Genomic DNA, 20,655 nt, shown 5'->3' on the forward strand with positions numbered 1-20,655 from the left:
CACCACCTGCCTTTTTTCCCCATACATATGAACCCTCTTGTCAGGGAGTGGGGTTTCCTCTGTGATGTGCAACACATCCTTAATTGCTATAATCATATAACGGATGGATTTAGCCAATTTAGGCTGTAACTTTGCATCATCGTAATCGACACTGGAGTCAGAATCCATGTCGGTATCTGTGTCAACAATTTGGGATAGTGGGCGCTTCTGAGACCCTGACGGCCTCTGCGACATAGGATCAGGCATGGGCTGAGACCCTGACTGTCCTAAGGTTTCAGCTTTATCCAACCTTTTATGCAAGGAATTAACATTATCATTTAAAACCTTCCACATATCCATCCAATCAGGTGTCGGTGCCGTTGGCGGAGACGCCACATTCATTTACTCCCGCTCTGTTTCCACATAGCCTTCCTCGTCAAACATGTCGACACAAGCGTACCGACACACCACACACACAGCGAATGCTCTTTTGGAAGACAGTTCCCCCACAAGGCCCTTTGGAGAGACAGAGAGAGAGTATGCCAGCACACACCCGAGCGCTATATAACCCAGGAATCACACAGTAACTTAGTGTTAACCCAGTAGCCGCTGTAATAATGATTTTTGCGCCTAATTATGTGCCCCCCCCCCCCTCTCTTTTTTACCCTCTTCTACCGTGTATCTGCAGGGGAGAGCCTGGGGAGCTTCCTCTCAGCGGAGCTGTGGAGAAAAAATGGCCCTGGTGAGTGCTGAGGAAGAAGCCCCGCCCCCTCAGCGGCGGGCTTCTGTCCCGCGTTTCTGTACAATATTATGGCGGGAGCTCATACATATATACAGTGCCCAACTGTATATATGTCCAACTTTTGCCAAGAGGTCCTAATTGCTGCTCAGGGCGCCCCCCCTGCGCCCTGCACCCTTACAGTGACGGAGTATGTGGGTGTTTGTGGGAGCAATGGCGCACAGCTGCAGTGCTGTGCGCTACCTCAGTGAAGACTGGAGTCTTCTGCCGCCGATTTCGAAGTCTTCTTGCTTCTTATGCTCACCCGGCTTCTGTCTTCCGGCTCTGCGAGGGGGACGGCGGCGCGGCTCCGGGATCGGACGACGAGGGTGAGATCCTGTGTACGATCCCTCTGGAGCTAATCGTGTCCAGTAGCCTAAGAAGCAGGACCTATCTGCAGAGAGTAGGGCTGCTTCTCTCCCCTCAGTCCCACGATGCAGGGAGTCTGTTGCCAGCAGAGCTCCCTGAAAATAAAAAACCTAACAAAATACTTTCTCACAGCAAGCTCAGGAGAGCTCACTGAACAGCACCCAGCTCGTCCGGGCACAGATTCAAACTGAGGTCTGGAGGAGGGACATAGAGGGAGGAGCCAGAGCACACCAGAATCCAAATTCTTTCTTAAAGTGCCCATGTCTCCTGCGGAGCCCGTCTATTCCCCATGGTCCTTACGGAGTCCCCAGCATCCACTAGGACGTTAGAGAAACAGAACTTTATGATGTAACCAAGTTTGTTTGAAAACACTTGTCAAAGGGGAAAACCTAATAACTAAAAACCAGGACACCTGTGTGCCCTGACACTAGATTACAAATTAAGATTCACCCCATGCCTTCTTTTGTAAGGCAAACATTCTCTTTGTGTCTGACAATCTGCATGCATTAGGAATCTGAATGCTCAGAAAATAACACACCAAGCAAAAGTAAAATGATCGGCTTTCGGAAAATAAAGACACACTGGAGATCAGCAAGTCACCCAACAGCTGATGCCCCTCCGTAGAAGGCAACCACTGTTACCCAGTAAAAGCAGTCTTTTTCTAAATGAGCATATGAGACTCTAATGTCCAGCCGTACTGACACGTAGCGATCCTTACTATAAGCTCTGGTGCTATTATCACAACCATTCTGCATAACCGCTTATACTTCACACCAGTCTCCATCTACATGTGAACACAGCAATTGAGATCTCCAGAAATGGGGCTTATTTCATAATGTATTGGGATGTGCCAGAACATTTGTGCACATAGCTCTATGTTCTTAAATAAACCCAACAGATTGTATTGTACCATTTTACCCTCTCAATTCACCATTCCCATCCTAACAGCAACTCACCTCTATGGAGACAGTAGAAGGCACGGACGGGTACTGGGGGATATAAGCCCCCTGCATAGCAGCTGCAGCTGGCATATACTAAAGTCAAACATAACATTAATCAGGACAATCAAAATTGTTAAGATGAAGACTTAAGACAATGATCCTCCAATTCGTTACCATTTAATGGGGGTCATTCCGAGTTGATCGCTCGCTGCCGAATTTGCAGCGCAGTAATCGGGTAAAAAAACTGCAAAACTGCGTATGCGTATGCACCGCAATGCACAGGCGCGTCGTACAGGTACAAAGAGGATCGGTGCTGGGAGATGGATTCAGCGAAGATTTCATTCGCACACCCGAATGCAAGGAGATTGACAGGAAGATGGCGTTTATGGGTGGCAATTGACTGTTTTCAGGGAGTGGTTGGAAAAACGCAGGCGTGTCCAAGCGTTTGCAGGGCGGGTGTCTGATGTCAATTCCGGGACCAGACACGCTGAAGTGATCGCAGCGGCTGAGTAAGTCCAGAGCTACTCTGAAACTGCAAAAAACGTTTTCGTCCCGCTCGGCTGCACACACGTTAGCACACTTGCAAAGCGAAAATACACTCCCCCGTGGGCGGCGACTATGCGTTTGCACGGCTGCTAAAAGTAGCTAGCGAGCGATCAACTCGGAATGACCCCCAATGTCCCTTCTCATTATTACAGACTTGGATGCTCTGGAAACCTCCAATTTTTATGCAAGTAACAGATTTCTGGGGGCATATGTAATAGGGTCCAGGCTTGCCGGACGCGTGGCATGCCGGCTGATCTCGGACGTTTTTTGTTTTTTTTAAAGTGGAATCATTTACAAGGCATGGTTTTGCTTTGTAAATGATTGCCGCTTTATAAAAACATCCGAGATCGGCCAGCATTCCGCACCTCCGGCAAACTTGGATCCAATTAAATATGCCTCAAAATCTCAGAACCACACACTGCCACTGTTATTTGTAGACAACATAAGAATGGTTTCTTACCGCTCCCGTGCTGCCCAGCGACAGGTGTCCCAGCTGTTGAGTCAGAGGTCCCATCATGGAAGCAGGCTGGATGGAAATAGCATGGTCCATAGTGGGAGTGAGGACAGTACCCTACCAAAAAGTGAAGGTTCAAGGGGCAACAGTGCACACAACCACATTGCCTAGCCACCTTCCAGTTATGCTAGAACATTGAAAAGAATGGTTCTAAATCAGTGGTTCTCAACTCCAGTCCTCAGGGACATTTTATCATGCATCATTTCAGTATATCTGTGTGTGGAGACAGCGGGATGATCAGATTAATCTGTAAATATTAAATCAAGCATATATACAGTATATGTGTGCTGTTAGCAGCCCCTGAGCACCAGGACTGAGATACACTGATATAGATGAAATCCTCTATTGCTTTTCAATATACTGCACCGTGCATTGTTCTGCTTTCAGGTGCACCGGGCATGTACCCGCTACATTGGTACTTCTATTTGCATTCATTGATATAGAAATCTCTTACTCCAGGTGAAAACGGGCACCTTAATTAATAAATGTTCCTGGTTCCCTTACTTAATAGGGGAAACTCTACAAGGCACTGGCCATCTAGACTTATGATTTAATGTCCTGGCCGTGCCATAATGATCTACAGATATTTTGGGGCACAAAAGGAAGGTGGTATCAGCGGCAGAGCAGTGAATAAAGTGGATGCAAGAGAGGTGTCAGACGGATAGGGAGGTGTCAGAAAGGAGGTGGGAGGCTGGTGTATTGCTTTATAAACATGAGAAACGACTTAGTACTCACTGCAGGCTGCATGAGGTAAGACTGATGATGCATCCAGGAGGGATTGTGAACCTATAAATAAAGCAATACACTCTGAGATTGGCACAGTTTGCATCACGGAACTTATAACTCGTGCTTAGCCATTGTTCTAGATACCTGATAAGAAGAAACAGGTGATGGCAGGTATGGGGAGAGGGCTGCCTGAGCGATCACCCGGTTGGGGGCAATACTGTATGGGGTGGTGTAAAACCTGGGAAATATAAAAACATATATTAAGATACCTAATAAATAAGTAGTCTGAATTGTCGGTATCAATCTTTATGCAGATTTTCTGCCACTTACACAGGCAATTAACACTGGTTTACTGCGCTTCATAGAGCCTGGTTCACAAACCCAATGCATTGTCTACTGCCTAATGCCACGGACTTGCACAGTACAAGTTACACTGAAGCTCCTGGAAGATTATCCTAGTGCACATCATGGTGTACGACCAATCACTGCCCTTGGGAGACACCTTGGCTTACAGACAAGCAGAAATATCAGGTCAAATCCAGGTCCTACCTCCTAGCACCTGAGAATAACCTGTATCATTACATCACACTTTCTGGTCTTACATCTAACATACTGCCGGATTTAGCATCATTTATGACTTCTATTTATCGTGTGAGTTAGGGACATCATGACTGATTAATACTGTATACGCCACTTTTGGTTTTGTGTGAAGCTTTATGTTACATTGCTTGGGGTGTGCATAGAAAAATAACATCTCCATAGAAGTGCATCGTGGGCGCTCTAAATGGGTTCCTTTAAAAATGCAGTGCAAGAAGCGTAGCCGCCAACACAAGGCTGGTGCGAACCATAAGTCGTCTTGTGGAGCACAATTGGCTGGGCACCCCTTGTCACATCAAGGATCACTGTTAGAAACGTTCTTTATCTCATTTCAGCAATCATACTGAAAAACTAAACTTATTGCTTCCTGTCTCCGTTAGGTGCAGCAATGATGGCAGTGTTTGCAGAGGCCGGGTATCAGACACAACTCCACACCTCAGCAAACACTGCCATCTTGCTCTGCACATTTATGCTCCTTGGTGGTACATTTGCACAAATGAATGGGCATGGCCAGACCAAAGCTAATCTTGTATTGCACATCAGATGATTTGCACTTTTCATAGACTGAGACATGACCATGACTCATGTGTACTAAGGCTTACTTAAGGCCTGTCCAAATGGCAGCTGAAGCAGCAGATGAATCAGCGCAAAGCTCCACATGGCAGATGCCCTGGACTGTGTAACAATAACATTGATCTACATGGCAGATGCCCTGGACTGTGTAACAGTAACAATGTCCCCTTCATTGCAAATCAATTAGGAGGTAAGGATCAGCCATGCAGCTGGCATACAACCACGCTGCCTGGATAAAAGACTTGTGCTTCCTCTGAACAGGTAAAGAATTACACTTGAGTATCTTACCCATTCTGCAGAGCAGTTGTAGGATCATAGGTTAAGGTCATTCCACCCTTAAGAAAAAATTTAAAAAAATAAAATAAAATCATTTGGATACATGAGAAATATTACTGGTAAAAGGGATTAGAAGAAAGAGGAGAAAACAATGGAAAACGTGACTGGAATTACCGTCTCTCCGTCTCGTGGCCAGCCACGTCCATTCTGAATATACTTCCCCTGGGTTTGCCTCTTTTTTTGTCCTCCGTCGGCAAACTTGCAAAGCAAGGGATCTTGGGGTGCTGAGCAAAGAAAAATCATGTAATCATTCATGGCGCTCCAATGGGAAGGTCCTACCACTAATTCCAGAATATTGCAGTCATACTGGTATATTGATGATAACATTCTACCAGCACCTACACTGAAGCTAATTCCAATGGATGAATAGGATATAGCCATGTAGGCTGAGCATGTAGAATCTAGTGCTAGCACCTAAAGCAAGATGATCACTCTTCGGCTTCTGGAAAATGATATATTACATTTGTCCTTTGTACAGAGTGATAAGGGAGATCTAAGCTTTGCTAAACATGTAGCAGGACAATTATTAAATGACATGATGCTTCTATTAGACGTTACCATAAAACCACGGGCCATAACCATAAGCAAGCGCCCACATCTGACCTGTCACATTCCTTTTCCCAAATGTCCCCAATGACTGAGACATTAAAACATTAAATAGATAATTTGTGGTTTCAAGTGCACTACACGAAATGTGTTCTAATATAATTCTATGATGGAGTTCATTAGGAGCACCCCAGAAATGTTTCCTTTTTCAGTTTAAACATTTATTCCTATTAGTAAGCCTGTCATATACTTCCAATGCACCTCTGGATAAGCTATATAACAGTTATTAGGTCAAACTCTGATTTTCAGGGATTCATAATATAGCACATAATTGTGACACATGATTTCCATTTCTTATTTTTACAACACAAATAATGATTTAGGCCAGGAACACATGGGTACCGACGGGGCACTGACAGAGCGTACCACCACTACACTGCGAACACTTGGAAAATGATGGTTAACACATTTGAACTTTGGTCACCTACGTACTAAATGTATGAGCGCAGAATAACATGGAAACATTAGTACTGATGTTGTAATAAGATTAACAGGACTAAGGGTGTCATTCTGACCCGATCGCACGCTTCAGTTTATCGCAGCGCAGCGATCGGGTCAGAACTGCGCCGGCGCCGCAGTGCGCCGGTGCATGCCAGACAGCGGTCGCTGGGAAGGGGGGGGGGGGGTTTGGCTGCAGTTTCGTGGGCGCGGTCCGGCCAACGCAGGCGTGGCCGGACTGTGCCACTGCAGGCCGGGGAGCGCAGAGTAGCTCCCGGCCAGCACACTAAAGCTGCGCTGGCCGGGAGCTACTCCTAAAGTGCAAAAGTGATGCTTTTGAACTGCTGCGGGCGGGGGGGGGGACCGGCACTGACATGCGGGGCGGGATAGCCCTGTGCTGGGCGTCCCCCCGCATGTCTATTGTCATGATCGTAGCCCTGCAAACATTTGCAGGGCTAAGATCAACTCGGAATGACCCCCTAAATGTCTGATAGCTTGTTTTATGTCCTATGGTATTAAAATGAATTTATAAGAGGACACATAGAGCAGAGTTAGCTGAGTAAACAAGGGAGTGTAACCCTTAGCAACAAACAGGAAATTTCTGTAAATTATGTGTACTAGGAAAACGATTGATTGGTCTGGTTAGTTCCCATCAGTAATACAACAGTGTTTCCCTAAGTTACCTGGTCAGCAGTTTTAAGAAATGTCTTCTAACAAGTGTAAAATAACAGGCCAGAGCCCATCTGGAACTAGGCTACAGAAATGCTCTCTCGATCAGCAGCAGGGGCCCTTCAGCAGCTCACTGCTAAATAATCACATGGATAGTACAAGTCGCCTTGGGGTTCTGCCACTACGATAAAACCATTCGGCCTGCAGCCCTGTGACTTTGGAATACCAAACAACATGTGACTGATGGGTGACTCTACAGCGGTACTGAATGCTATGCTTACAGCTAGGAGCTTTCCAATGGGTACTGCTGCTTACCTGGGACACCAGGGGGCATTTTCATGTATTTGCCATTGAAGTGAGAAATCACAGCTTCACATTTCTCCGTAGACTCCATTCTACAAGATACAGCGTCATTAAACCAACGTTACAATGCTATCAAACAGACCTTTGTTTCATACAGATTATAGGCAGGAAAGTGATAGGCCAGGACAAGTCCCAGACTGACAGAGAATACTGTAACCAAACAATAATACGTAGTGTAATATCATGTTATATTGTATTTTCTAGTCAGTTACTGCTTCTGCAGTTTGCTGGTTTCAGCACTTTCCTCTGCTTGCATGATCTGGTGGATCACCTGACACATGCCTGCTCCTACCAATGGTGACCATGAAAAACACAAGGTTGGAAGTAGCAATGAGAGTGCAGCAGACATTGCAGGACTCTCCTTGCTCCTGGCAGCCGAAGTCTTTCATTATGCTGACTGCAGCATCTGGGAGCAAGCAGATTAGCACTGTACTGAATGCGCACCATACGTCAGGTGACCTGCTGGGTCACATGACCCCAGACCTCACGTAAGTGATCTTCTGGGATTGGGTTCACACTACGATATTCCACCAAAATGAACTAAAACCTACAACACATTAATATTCTACGCATCAGCATTATAAAGTACATCTGTGAAACAATTAACTATATGTTTCTGAAACCCTTGTGCAGTAACAAAATAATATCATTACCCAAGATTGATACACTGTATGAAGATAACTGGTTTATACCATAATACAATGCACTCTCACCTTGCAAAACCAACCCCTCGGCTAGTTCCGCTAGCATCCCGCAGGATACGAGTGGATATGACCTGCCCGAAAGGTTTTAGCAGTGATTCCAGCTCCTGCTCATCCATGCTGACAGGCAAGTTGGAGATGTACAGGTTGGTCGGATCTTGTTCCTGTTGCTAAAAATTGAATGAGGAAGAAGAAGGAGGAGGATTATAAAATGAAGTTATAACTGGATGTTAGGGATTCTTTCTGCTGTTGTCTAAACAAGATGACAAATGATTCCCAGTTTGCCTAACTGGCCACATGCTGTATACTAGGAAGTTTGTAGATTTCAATTGGGGGACATTTCTTATTGCAGTGTGATGTACCTAGCACCATGCCATTGCCCTAGACTTCCTTGGGAAAGTGGCAATGCATTCTGCCTGTCCTAAATAAAGTATCTGGAATAGTATTGGTATGTTACATCTCTGCTATCTCATGAGAAGAAGCAGTTTTTTTTATATCTGTTATATCATCATTATTATATCAGGCCTCCCGTCACATAAGCATGTGTCAGACAGCACGGAAACGGCACTCCCACCAAACGTATCTCTTGTGAGCTACTGCAAGGTATCCTAGCTGACACTCACAAATGCCTATTTCTGGACTAGAGGGAAGTAGCCGAGCACAGAGCCTCCGTCAGGGTGTGGCACATGTACAGTTTGCCAAGGATCCCATGGAATTAACTGCTGTGGGATTAGAATTGTAAATGTATATATTTTATAACCAATATACAAAAAATAGAATTAGGTCTCTATAGTGCACCACACTTCTGTTCTGACTCTTCTGTTCTCCCTTGTTTGTACTGTTCATAATTTAGAGTCTGTGGTAGCACCTCATCGTAAGGCGTGGAAATGAAGAGAACAATGATTCTCTCACAGATATAGAGATATACTGCAGAGAATGGGACTTGTTTGAATAGCAATATCCATCAAATTAACCAATGTGGGATTAATTGTGTAAGTATGTGTATCTGACAGTCCCATAATGTTTACACTACATTTATACAATACAGAGGAATATACAGTATAACGTTCTGGTCCTCCTTCACAACTTATCATATCAGTGGTTCCCAAACTGTGTGCCGTGACGGGACTCTTGCAGGGGTGACTTGGATTGGTGGTCCAGGACCAAATCAAATTATTTATGGTCAGTGTAATAGGCAAAACCAGTGCTGGTCGCTGCCAATCATAAAATATGTGGACACACAGAAGCAAATCCTGCTCCTCACCACATAATTAAAACTAAGGATGACATCTAAACACAATTTACTTTAATATTTCTTTCTAAACGTCCCAATAAGAAACATTTGGCCTAGGGGTGCCGTGATTAAAAAAAAAGTTTTGGAACAACTGGATTATACTGTTAATTTTTTGTATTCTTAAAATGTTTATTTCATTTTCAAGGTGAGTATGACTGGGGTCTAAGCTCATTAATATACTAGATGGTGGAGAGTAATGCAAGGACTGTTCTGGTCACATGAGTGAGGCCACGTGACCTGTCCACTAGGGGTAAATCTACTAAACCGCACTTATCAGTGTGTTTAACCTGGAAATGTAAAATGGCAATACTATTCAGAGCAAAACACTGCATATCTAATAAACTGCATGTAATGTAAACATGAAGTTATATGTAAGCTATATTAAATAGTCACAAAGGCAAAGTCTTTAAAAAATGTGACAAAAAAGTGCACAGAGCCAGATATAAATGTGGGTACAATTTTAAATGCAATATTTTGAAAACATTTAGATCATGGATGAGAAAGTCACATTCGGAGAAGTCTGCATGAAGTATAGTAAGTGCAAATAGCACACTGCACTTTTTTTATATGTGCAATACATTTAAGTAGTCTCCCAATGCCTACGTTGTCATTGCCTACAGTATGAAGAAATACATCAAATAAAGTAATCTCTAAAATTAGTGTGTGTATGTTTAATTTCATCAAAAGAAAAAAAATCTGAAAGCACACTTGTAAAATCACTATGCATTGATATGAATGGGAGTGTTTCTTGGTACTGCGAACGTCCTCTGGAATAGGGACCTCAGGGTAACGGCAGATGCCAAGGGCGACGAGAACACACACTTGCACTGACTATTTATTATCGTCAACTGCCTGCCTCATTTTTACATACACAAGGATTATAACGTCTCTCATTATTATAAGGTGCCATATAGTCCACAGCACCGTACAATGGCCCTCATTCCGAGTTGTTCGCTCGCAAGCTGCTTTTAGCAGCATTGCACACGCTAAGCCGCCGCCTACTGGGAGTGAATCTTAGCTTATCAAAATTGCGAACGAAAGATTAGCAGAATTGCGAATAGACACTTCTTAGCAGTTTCTGAGTAGCTCCACACTTACTCGGCAACTGCGATCAGTTCAGTCAGTTTCGTTCCTGGTTTGACGTCACAAACACACCCAGCGTTCGCCCAGACACTCCTCCGTTTCTTCAGACACTCCCGCGTTTTTCCCAGAAACGGCAGCGTTTTTTCACACACTCCCATAAAACGTCCAGTTTCCGCCCAGAAACACCCACTTCCTGTCAATCACATTACGATCACCAGAACGAAGAAAAAACCTTGTAATGCCGTGAGTAAAAAACCGAACTGCATAGCAAATTTACTTGGCGCAGTCGCACTTCGGACATTGCGCATGCGTATTAGCGACTAATCGCTTTGTTGCGGAAAAAAAATAACGAGCGAACAACTCGGAATGACCACCAATGAGTAGAACAAATAGCAGAATGATTCAAAGACAGATCCAGCAAAACATACTTTACACATACCAGCGTTAGGTAACCTGAGTTGCATGCAATGCCGTCTGCATACAGATCTCAGGATATTTAGCAGACTGTGCATGAGGCAGGGCTGCATACACCGCTTACATCAATCACAGGCTGCTCAGAGTCATATGGGTCTCATTCCGATCCCCACCTGCGACTGTTACTGGGCAACAACGCTGCTTTCACACATAGGCAAAGTGTTCAGTGTTCCTGTTGTGGGCAAGCTGACGGAACTGCAGCCCATTCAGAGGTGATTGTGCACATTCACTCAGATCTCTAGAACCAGGTATAGGGCTGGCGCACATCTATGCTGCTGTTGAGAATTCCACCAGTGGAAGGATGGGGCAATGCGATTGCATAAATGAACTTTGGTCGACTCTGAATAGAAGCGGTAATACACATTTACTTCTGAACGTGTAAAGCTGCTGCAGATCTTTCTTTCTTGTGCATGGATGCGCAGGTGCATCAGCTCTCCCTATTCCCGACATGGAAATAAAGTGTTTGCAGGAGCGGCCACTTTACTGCTTAGACTTTGATGGCATCTGAGGAACGATACATTGCCCTGATAAAACATTGCTAATCGCTGTGATATGCACCGATAAGGAATGTAACTTCTCTGGGTTTCTATGTAAATATTAGAAGCCATTTTTCTTTTATGCAATGATTTGTTCCTGAGCCTAAAAAAATGCCTCAATTAAACAAAAAATAAGGAATTCTTTATAGCACCTGTCTCTTACAGAGGATCTCATTTAAAAAGTACACCTGGGGCACTCTGGTTTGCTGAATGTATCCAATGCTTTTACTGCCTTGGTCAAAGTGCCCTAGAAATATGCCTTTCAGAGGACATGGAAAAACCTGCTGACTCACCTTTGCCATTTGGGCTTGCACCCCGCTGGCTTTCAGGGCAGTGACTGCTTTCTGAGCGGCTCCAGGACTGTCAAAATCCACAAACCCATATCCTGGGGGAAGGGAGATTATGATCATTATATGCAGACATATTTTACAAATATACATAACCGCACCTAACAATAGTTGGGAAGCCATTTGCAACCCAGAGGCAGTTACAGGTTTAGGCTACAATTTAAACGGGATGCAGTCGGGATCCCGCCTGTTGGGATACCGGCAGTCATATTACTGACGCCGGAATCCTGACACTATTCGGAATGCTGACTCCAGCATCCCGAATACGTAGACATCCCAGTGTCGGAATTCCGACAGCCGGGATGCCGAACGTCCTCACATAGCGCTGCTGAGGAGGTCATCTGCGGGGGAGTGTTAGGTTTAGGCTGCGGGGTTAGGATTAGACAGCGCCCCGGAAGGGTTAGGGTGCGGGGAGGGGGGTTAGGCTGCGGGCCGGGAGTGTTAGGTTTAGGCTGCGGGGGTGGGAGGTTAGGTTTAGGCAGAGATGGGAGGAAGGTTAGGGTTAGGCAGCAGGTAGGGAGGGTTAGGGGGGGTAGGGGAGATGGTATAGCACCCCTTACTCACCCCTGTCGGCTTCTGCACAATCGGGATCCCGACTTCGGTATTTAGAATGTTGGGATCCCGCCCACCGGCTTCCCGTACTGATCCCAATTAAACAGTGAGTACTATGATAGGAGCAATTGTATAAAACATACTGTGTGTAAACATTAACATGTGTATTAACTTTTGGCTTTACAATAGACCCGTTCACCTCCTGCAACTCTTCTGAGCTGATTATTACTCCTCTCACAGCAGACATGCTCGGAATGCAGAGAATCCTGCTGAAACATGTGCCTGTCCCATGACCTGATGATAACAGCCCTTCTTGGAAGTGCTGAGGAAAATCTCTAGATAACAGTTTCCTCCTGACTTTCAGAATTTGAATCCCTTTTTATCCATTTTATTCTCCATTCTGCACATCAATTCTCTAATACCCAGAACATTCTTGTCATTCCCGAATTGAGTTATTTGCATCACGTAGTCAAATATGGTAAATTACATTTAAAGCAACATATGTAATATATGTTCAAGTTACATTACATGTTTTCTTTTGCATGTATTCTGTCCACAACACTGGTAAACTGTACCCGCTAGTTTTCACTTTGCTGTAGACAAACAGGCCCATGATCCACGCATATAATGTGTCCGTCACCCAGACCCAATAGAGGCAATCACTAATAAAATAAAACCATTCACTCCTTACTGTCACCTATATGGCTGCCTTATATAAAAGCACAATGCTGCACACCAAATGCCAGAATGCTGACAAGCAATAACATCAGAAAATATCTGAACATCACAAATGAATAGAGATAGCAGTGGTAAAAAGGGAAGTATGGAGCCGAGTACATGACACTCACCTTTACATTTGTTGGTTGTCTTATCCAAAATGGCCTTCGTAGACACAATTTTTCCATATCTAGAAGAAAAAAGAATATCATTTGTACATATTCATTATCAGGAGTGTGTGTCTAGCCATGCTGCTGCGTGAGACAGTGACTAAAGGGCCATTCCACTCGTCCTTTACATATATTACCAAAACCCTTTGTACTACTGAAGTGTATGCGATAGAACACATACAGTATCACCCGTCACGATTATTACAATTGCTTACAATAACGGGAACATTCTGTGGCAGCCCAAACCTTGCTGCCAAGGACTGGTTACTAGCTAGTGTTAGGAAAACAGCTTCCGTCAAACGCAATTTACTTTGACACATGCAGGTAATCGGGAGTGGGATGGATCAATGGATATCCACCTTGCGATCACTTGCAGTAAACCTAACCAAGCAGACATGGCCCAAGATATGCTGCTGCCCTCCAGACCACTAGCGCAAGCACATAATGGTATCATGAGGACATTGCAACCAAAGGGATCCATCCATAGGAGCCAACTATTTGTGATGCCCTCGGCCCCCAGTAATGTCTATGCATAGAATGTGGGAATCATACGGTGGATAGAATGTCTCTCATGGTTCCATGCACATACTTGTTTACAGACTTACAGGCATTGGCATATACTGTATCTGTAGTGGGTTCAGGGTGTGTGGTGCGCACGGGTCCCTGGGTACAGGGGGGACCACACCACACACCAATATAATTATACTTACCTCTCCAGAGTCCTGCATCATCTGACACTGCCAACAGAAATCACTGTAAAAATGCTGCGGTGGCCATTTTCCCAGAGATTTGTGCATGCGCAGTAGGGAACATAGTGCGGGAGTCATATTTCCGGAGGCCCTCATATACACAATAATAGACTCTGGTACAAAGTCCAAATGGAGTCTGCACACAGGCCCTCTCCAGCACCCCCGCTTACAGGATTTTACTACTGTAGAAGATATTGATAAAAACATGAATGCCACCAAGTATGGGGCCTAAGATTACTGCCTCAGTTTATTTGTTTATCAGTATTTCCCATCATCTGTTTCACCAGACATGAATAAAGATGGCGGATGGGTATAGTTAATGACAGAATGACAGTCACAAATTGAGGCTTGAAATAAAAATGATAGCACAGCTTATACCGGCCTCATTCCGATGCTCCTTTTTTGAAGCTAGAGCTTGTTATACTGACATATATCAAATCCACTGTATGTTACCACTATCAGGATCATTGTTACTACAGATCATTGCAACAGTGCCAGGACAGAGATGTAAGAAATGTGACACATGCCGCCACAGTAATGTCTCATAATAACATTACTAGAAAATCTTTTGTTACTAAACTTAAAAGGAGTTTAAACTTTTCTCTCCTCTTATCTGGAGCTTTCAATTAACTACATTGCAAAGAACTATCCATTAACCTGTAAATGCGGTTCACACAAGGGAACATGCTGAGGTCAGCAAGATTTAGTGCACATTACACTGTACTCAGATCTCTTTGAACATAAGATTTACAAAAGGGCTATGTTGATGCAATGTGAACTTTACAAACACATGCAGGCTTGTGGTTTTTCCGCCCACAATGACCAGACACTTCCAGGTAATTTCTTACAGTATTATACAATATATGAAAACTGAAGCTATTTATCCCACCCTGAAACATACATATAGTTACCTCCATGGCACTATATTTGCTTTCTCTTTCTAGTAACTTTTACTTAATGCATTACTTTAGCTTTGTGGCAGTCTTCTTTGTTTCATGTTTATATAATCAGGTAAAGTTGTTTAGTTTTCCTGTTTTTAGAAACCATCCAGTGTGGATGTTATGTTTTATGCCAGGACAATACACATAAATAACACTGAGATTATATGAGTACATTGCTGAAAAGCACAGAGATGAAGTAATGGTTTTGATTAATTTTTCAGAAGGGTATGTGTATGTATGGGAAATTTAGTTTCACAAAACATGGAGAGCTACAGATTGTCCTTGCCTGCCGTATACTGGGGGTAATTCTGAGTTGATCGCAGCGGTTCGCTCAGTACGCATCTCTCCCACATCGGCCCGTGGGTACTGGGCTTAACTCTCTCTGCACATGTTATATCTGCCCCCCCTGCAGTGCACATGGTTTTGCCCAACTGCTAACAAAGTTCCTGCTGCGATCAACTCAGAATTACCCCCACTGAACGCAGAACAGGCTGCAGAATAGCGAGAGAAAAAAAAATGTATAAAAAAAATAGTTTTTGAAGCAAGGGGTACTAAAGCCGTGTATGATCTATATCCAGCAAATATGGTTTCCAATGTATAAGATTCTCCAGTAAAAATATATAACACAGGTAAATATAATGAATTATTTCATGACAAAGTCGTCAATAGTGAATTTCTGACCTGTGGAGATACATATTCAGTAATGATTACTTACTTCCAGTTATCCAATACCACATGCACTGACGGGAGACAGGTCAGTAATTAGCAGGATTTGGACAATAATATAACATGGTATGTGACAAAAGCAGACTTTGGAACATGTGTTTCCAGATAGAAAAATGTGGTGTTCTGGGCATAAATGTCCCCATTTTTATTCACACTCAATGGGAATTCTCTGTCACATGAGCGGGTTCAACAGCGACAATGCAGCATTCTCATAGATGGGTACAGGGGGGAAAAATAGGAATTTAAATACCTACCGGTAAATCCTTTTCTCGTAGTCCGTAGAGGATACTGGGGTCCACACAGGTCCACTAGGAGCCATGGGCACTTTAAGAGTTTAAAAGTGTGGGCTGGCACCTCCCTCTATGCCCCTCCTACCAGACTCAGTTTAGAAACTGTGTCCGAGGAGACGGACAAACTTCGAGAGAAGGATATACACAGACAGTGGTAAGATTCGAACCGGCACACACACACAACAAAAGGAAAGCCATGCTAACCAAACTTGAACATGAACAGCAACAGCTGAACCAAATACTTAACCAAGTAACGAAGCAGGAAACACGAAGCACTGGGCGGGCGTCCAGTATCCTCTACGGACTACGAGAAAAGGATTTACCAGTAGGTATTTAAAATCCTATTTTCTCCTACGTCTTAGAGCAGTGATTTTCAACCTTTTTTTTACTCGCGGCACACCGAACACAATTTTAAAATTGCCAAGGCACACCATCAGGTCTCCACAGAAAAAAAAACAAAAAACACACATTGGCCCTCACAGTAAAAAGAAAAATCCACACATACATTGTTTTTTTTGTGTACGCCAATCACATTGCTCCCCGCATGAATCATGTTGCTCCCCACATGAACTCACATTGTTCCCCCCATAAATCCATAACTCCTAATGCTCCACACAGGAGAAATAACATAACAAATATTAGCCCCTACCGGTCAGCTGTCCTCCTCCCTGTCCCTCAGTGGTGGGGGTTATTCATAGTGGAGTGCTGCGAATACTGAGCAGGGGGCGGGCGGGCGGGCAGGTGTGGATGTGGTTGGGCAAGGAAAGCTGTGGATGCAGGCGGGAACTGGAAGATGTGTATGCAGGTGGGTGGGCTGGCTGGGTGGTGAGATGCTGCGGCCGTGACCTATGACATCACACCGCCGCGTCATCAAGGCATAGGTCACGGACGGAGCATGACTGATCCTCTAAGAAGAGCCCAGGCCAACAGTTCACTCAAAAGGTGCAGGAAGCTGATCTGGCTCCGCGGCACACCTTGCAACTGGCCACCATGGCACACTGGTTGAAAAAGCCTGTCCTAGAGGATACGGGGGTCCACATTAGTACCATGGGGATGTACCAAAGCTCTCAGAACGGGAGGGAGAGTGCTGAGGTTCCTGCAGAACTGATTATCCAAACATTAGGTCCTCAGAGGCCAAAGTATCGAACTTCTAAAACTTAGCAAACATGTTCGAACCAGACCAAGTAGCCGCTCGGCAAAGCTGTACAGCCGAGACACCCCGGGCAGCTTCCCAGGAAGAACCCACTGAACGAGTAGAGTGGGCCTGTACAGATCTTGGAATCGGCAATCCTGCCGTCAAATAAGCATGCAGGATAGTTAGCCTGATCCAGCGAGCAATTGTCTGCTTAGAAGCAGGACACCCAATCTTGTTGGGATCAAACAGCACAAACAGCGCGTCCAATTTCCTATGACGAGCTGTCCGCTTCACATATACCTTCAAAGCCCTCACAACATCCAAGGACTTTGAAGTAGCCGAGGTGTCAGTAGCCACTGGCACCACAATAGGTTGGTTGAGATGAAATGCTGATACAACCTTAGGAAGAAACTGCTGACGCTTTCTGAGTTCAGCTCTATCCTCATGGAAAATTAAGTAGGGGCTCTTGTGAGACAATGCCCCCAACTCTGACACATGTCTTGCTGACGCCAAGGCCACAGTGTGACAGCCTTCCACGTAAGAAACTTTACATCTACCTCCTGTAAAGGCTCAAACCAATCTGATTGCAGGAACTGCAACACCACGTTAAGATCCCATGGAGCCGTAGGAGGCACAAAGGGCGGTGGATGTGCAGAATCCCCTTCAAGAATGTCTGAACCTCAGGCATGGCAGCCAAGTGTTTCTGGAAGAAAATGGACACGGCAGAAATCTGGACCTTTATGGAGCTCAGGAGTAGGCCCACATCATCACCTGCTTGCAGAAAAAGGAGGAAACGCCATAGTTGAAACTCCAGCGCAGGAAACTTCTAGGATTCACACCAAGACACATATTTTTTCCAAATATGATGATAATGCTTAGACGTTACTCCCTTTCTAGATTGGATCAGAGTAGGAATCACCCTGCTCGGAATCCCCTTCCGGGCTAAAATCTGACGCTCAACTTCCATGCCGTCAAACGTAGCCGTGGTAAGTCTTGATAGACGAACGGTCCCTGCTGTAGAAGGTCATCGCGAAGAGGAAGAGGCCTCGGATCCTCTATTAGTAATTCCAGAAGATCCGCATACCAAGCCCTTCTTGGCCAGTACGGGGAAATGAGGATCGCCTGAACCCTTGTTTTTTTGATTCTTTTGAGAATTCTTGGGATGAGTGGAAGTGGAGGAAACACGTACAATGTCTGGAACACCCACAGAGTTACCAGCGCATCCACAGCCTCTGCTTGTGGGTCTCTCGACCTGGAACAGTACCGCCGGAGCTTCTTGTTGAGACGAGAGGCCATCATGTCTATCTGCGGTATTCCCCACCGGCTTGTCACCTCCGCGAACACCTCCGGGTGGATGCCCCACTCTCCTGGATGGAGATCGTGTCTGCTGAGGAAGTCTGCTTCCCAGTTGTCTACTCCCGGAATGAAGATTGCCGACAGCGCCACTACGTGTCTCTCTGCCCAGAGAAGAATTCTTGTTACCTCTGACATTGCAGCTCTGCTCTTCATTCTGCCCCGTTGGTTTATGTAGGACACAGCCGTTACATTGTCCGACTGAACCTGAATGGCTTGATCTTGAAGAAGATGTGCCGCTTGTAGAAGGGCACTGTATATGGCCCTTAGTTCCAGATTGTTTATTGGAAGGATGGCTTCCTGACTTAACCATTTTCCCTGGAAGTTTTCCCCCCGGGTGACTGCTCCCCAACCTCTGAGGCTTGCATCTGTGGTTAGAAGAATCCAATTTTGAATCCCAAACCTGCGGCCTTTGATCAGGTAAGAAGTCTGCAGCCACCAGTGAAGAGAAAATCTGGCTTTCGGCGACAGGCATATCCGGTGGTGCATTTGAAGATGTGATCTGGATCACTTGTCCACGAGATCCAGCTGGAAGAATCTTGCATGGAATCTTCCGTACTGCAGTGCATCATAGGCGGCTACCATCTTCCCCAGTAAGCGAATGCACTGATGAACCGATACACGGGCTGGCTTCAGGACATCCTGGACCATTGACTGGATCACCAAAGCTTTTTCCAGTGGAAGAAATACCCTCTGTACTTCCGTGTCGAGTATCATACCCAATAAGGGAAGTCTCCTTGTTGGTTCCAAATGTGCTTTTGGATGGTTCAGAATCCATCCATGATCCTGGAGTAGTTGAGTTGAGAGAGCAATACTCTACAACAACCTCTCCCTGGAAGATGCCTTTATCAGTAGATCGTCCAGGTATGGAATAATGTTCACTCCCTGCTTGCAGAGGAGGAGCATCATCTCTGCCATGACCATGGTGAACACCCTCGGTGCTGTGGAGAGAGAGGCCAAATGGCAGGGCCTGGAACAGGTAGTGACAGTCCTGTAGTGCAAACCTGAGATAGGCCTGGTGATGCGGCCAGATCGGAATTCCCCTTCCTCCAGACATGAGATTACCGCACTCAGAGACTCCATCTTGAATTTGAATACCTGCAAATAGGGGTTCAGGGATTTTAAGTTAAAGATCGGCCTTACCAAACCGTCCAATTTCGGTAACACGAACAGGTTGTAATAATAACCTTTGTTCTGTAGGTGAGGTGGAACTGGGACAATGACCTGTGTTTGTATAAATTTTTTAATTGCCTCTTGCAGGATTGTACTTTCTTCATGAGAAGCTGGTAAGCCTGATTTGAAGAATAGTGAGGTGGGAGATCTTGAAACTCCAGTCTGTACCCCTGGGCAACAATCTCTTTGACCCAGGGATCTAGGCATGATGTCGCCCAGATGTGACTGAAATCTTTTAACCGTGCTCCCACCTGCCTGTTCTTCAGGCAGTGTGGTCCACCGTCATGCTGTAGGCTTTCAGGAAGCAGAACCTGAGGTCTGCTCCTGAGAACCTGTCACTACAGGTTTTCTGGTTTTTCCTCGACCCCCTCTGAAGGCAGTGGAGGAACCCCTGGATTTGTTTTTAAATTTTGCTGTCTGAAAGGACTGCAGTGTAGGTGCAGGATATGATTTCCTAGCCGGTGTAGCTGCGGAAGGAAGATATTTCGACTTACCCGCAGTTGCTTTGGATAGCCACGTATCCAGTTCGTCACCAAATAGGGCCTCACCTGTGAAGGTCAGGCTCTCCACGATTCTTCTGGAGTCTGCATCCGCAGTCCATTGGCGTAGCCACAGTAATCTACGTGCCGAAACTGCCATAGCTGTAACCCGTGTACGTTAAGCAGGCCAATTTCCTTCATGGCTTCCACCATGAAGCTTGCAGAATCCTGAATGTGATGTAATAGTAAGTCAATTTCACTCCTATTCATTGAATCTAAATCATCAATTAGGTTACCTGACCATTTTACAATGGCCCTAGAGATCCACGCACAAGCAATAGTGTGTCTCTGGGCCACGTCTGCAGCTGTGTACAATGATTTGAGTGTAGTCTCAATCTTGCGGTCAGCCATATCCTTTAAGGAGGCTGCGCCAGGGACAGGTAAAATAACCTTTCGTGATAATCTAGACACAGAGGCATCCACAATAGGTGGGTCTTCCC

The 20,655-nt window shown here is 45.1% G+C and overlaps 1 protein-coding gene across 6 annotated transcripts in view; it reads right to left on the reverse strand.

Moving 5' to 3' along the window:
- Nucleotides 1-20,655, reverse strand: part of RBMS2 (RNA binding motif single stranded interacting protein 2) — a 159,824-nt gene that overhangs the window by 5,767 nt on the left and 133,402 nt on the right. For 5 of the 6 annotated variants that reach the window (XM_063952549.1, XM_063952548.1, XM_063952550.1 and 2 more), the window contains exons 3-12: nucleotides 13,271-13,329; nucleotides 11,817-11,908; nucleotides 8,149-8,306; nucleotides 7,388-7,467; nucleotides 5,474-5,583; nucleotides 5,312-5,358; nucleotides 3,998-4,091; nucleotides 3,863-3,913; nucleotides 3,074-3,184; nucleotides 2,083-2,160 (exon numbers count right to left, since the gene is read on the reverse strand). In XM_063952549.1, the coding sequence (XP_063808619.1) occupies nucleotides 2,083-2,160; nucleotides 3,074-3,184; nucleotides 3,863-3,913; nucleotides 3,998-4,091; nucleotides 5,312-5,358; nucleotides 5,474-5,583; nucleotides 7,388-7,467; nucleotides 8,149-8,306; nucleotides 11,817-11,908; nucleotides 13,271-13,329 (880 nt within the window). The remainder of the gene's footprint in view (nucleotides 1-2,082; nucleotides 2,161-3,073; nucleotides 3,185-3,862; nucleotides 3,914-3,997; nucleotides 4,092-5,311; nucleotides 5,359-5,473; nucleotides 5,584-7,387; nucleotides 7,468-8,148; nucleotides 8,307-11,816; nucleotides 11,909-13,270; nucleotides 13,330-20,655) is intronic. The other variant, XM_063952551.1, reaches the window with a different exon arrangement.

Source organism: Pseudophryne corroboree, chromosome 2 (assembly GCF_028390025.1).
Source record: "Pseudophryne corroboree isolate aPseCor3 chromosome 2, aPseCor3.hap2, whole genome shotgun sequence".
Classification (NCBI taxonomy): Eukaryota; Metazoa; Chordata; class Amphibia; order Anura; family Myobatrachidae; genus Pseudophryne; species Pseudophryne corroboree.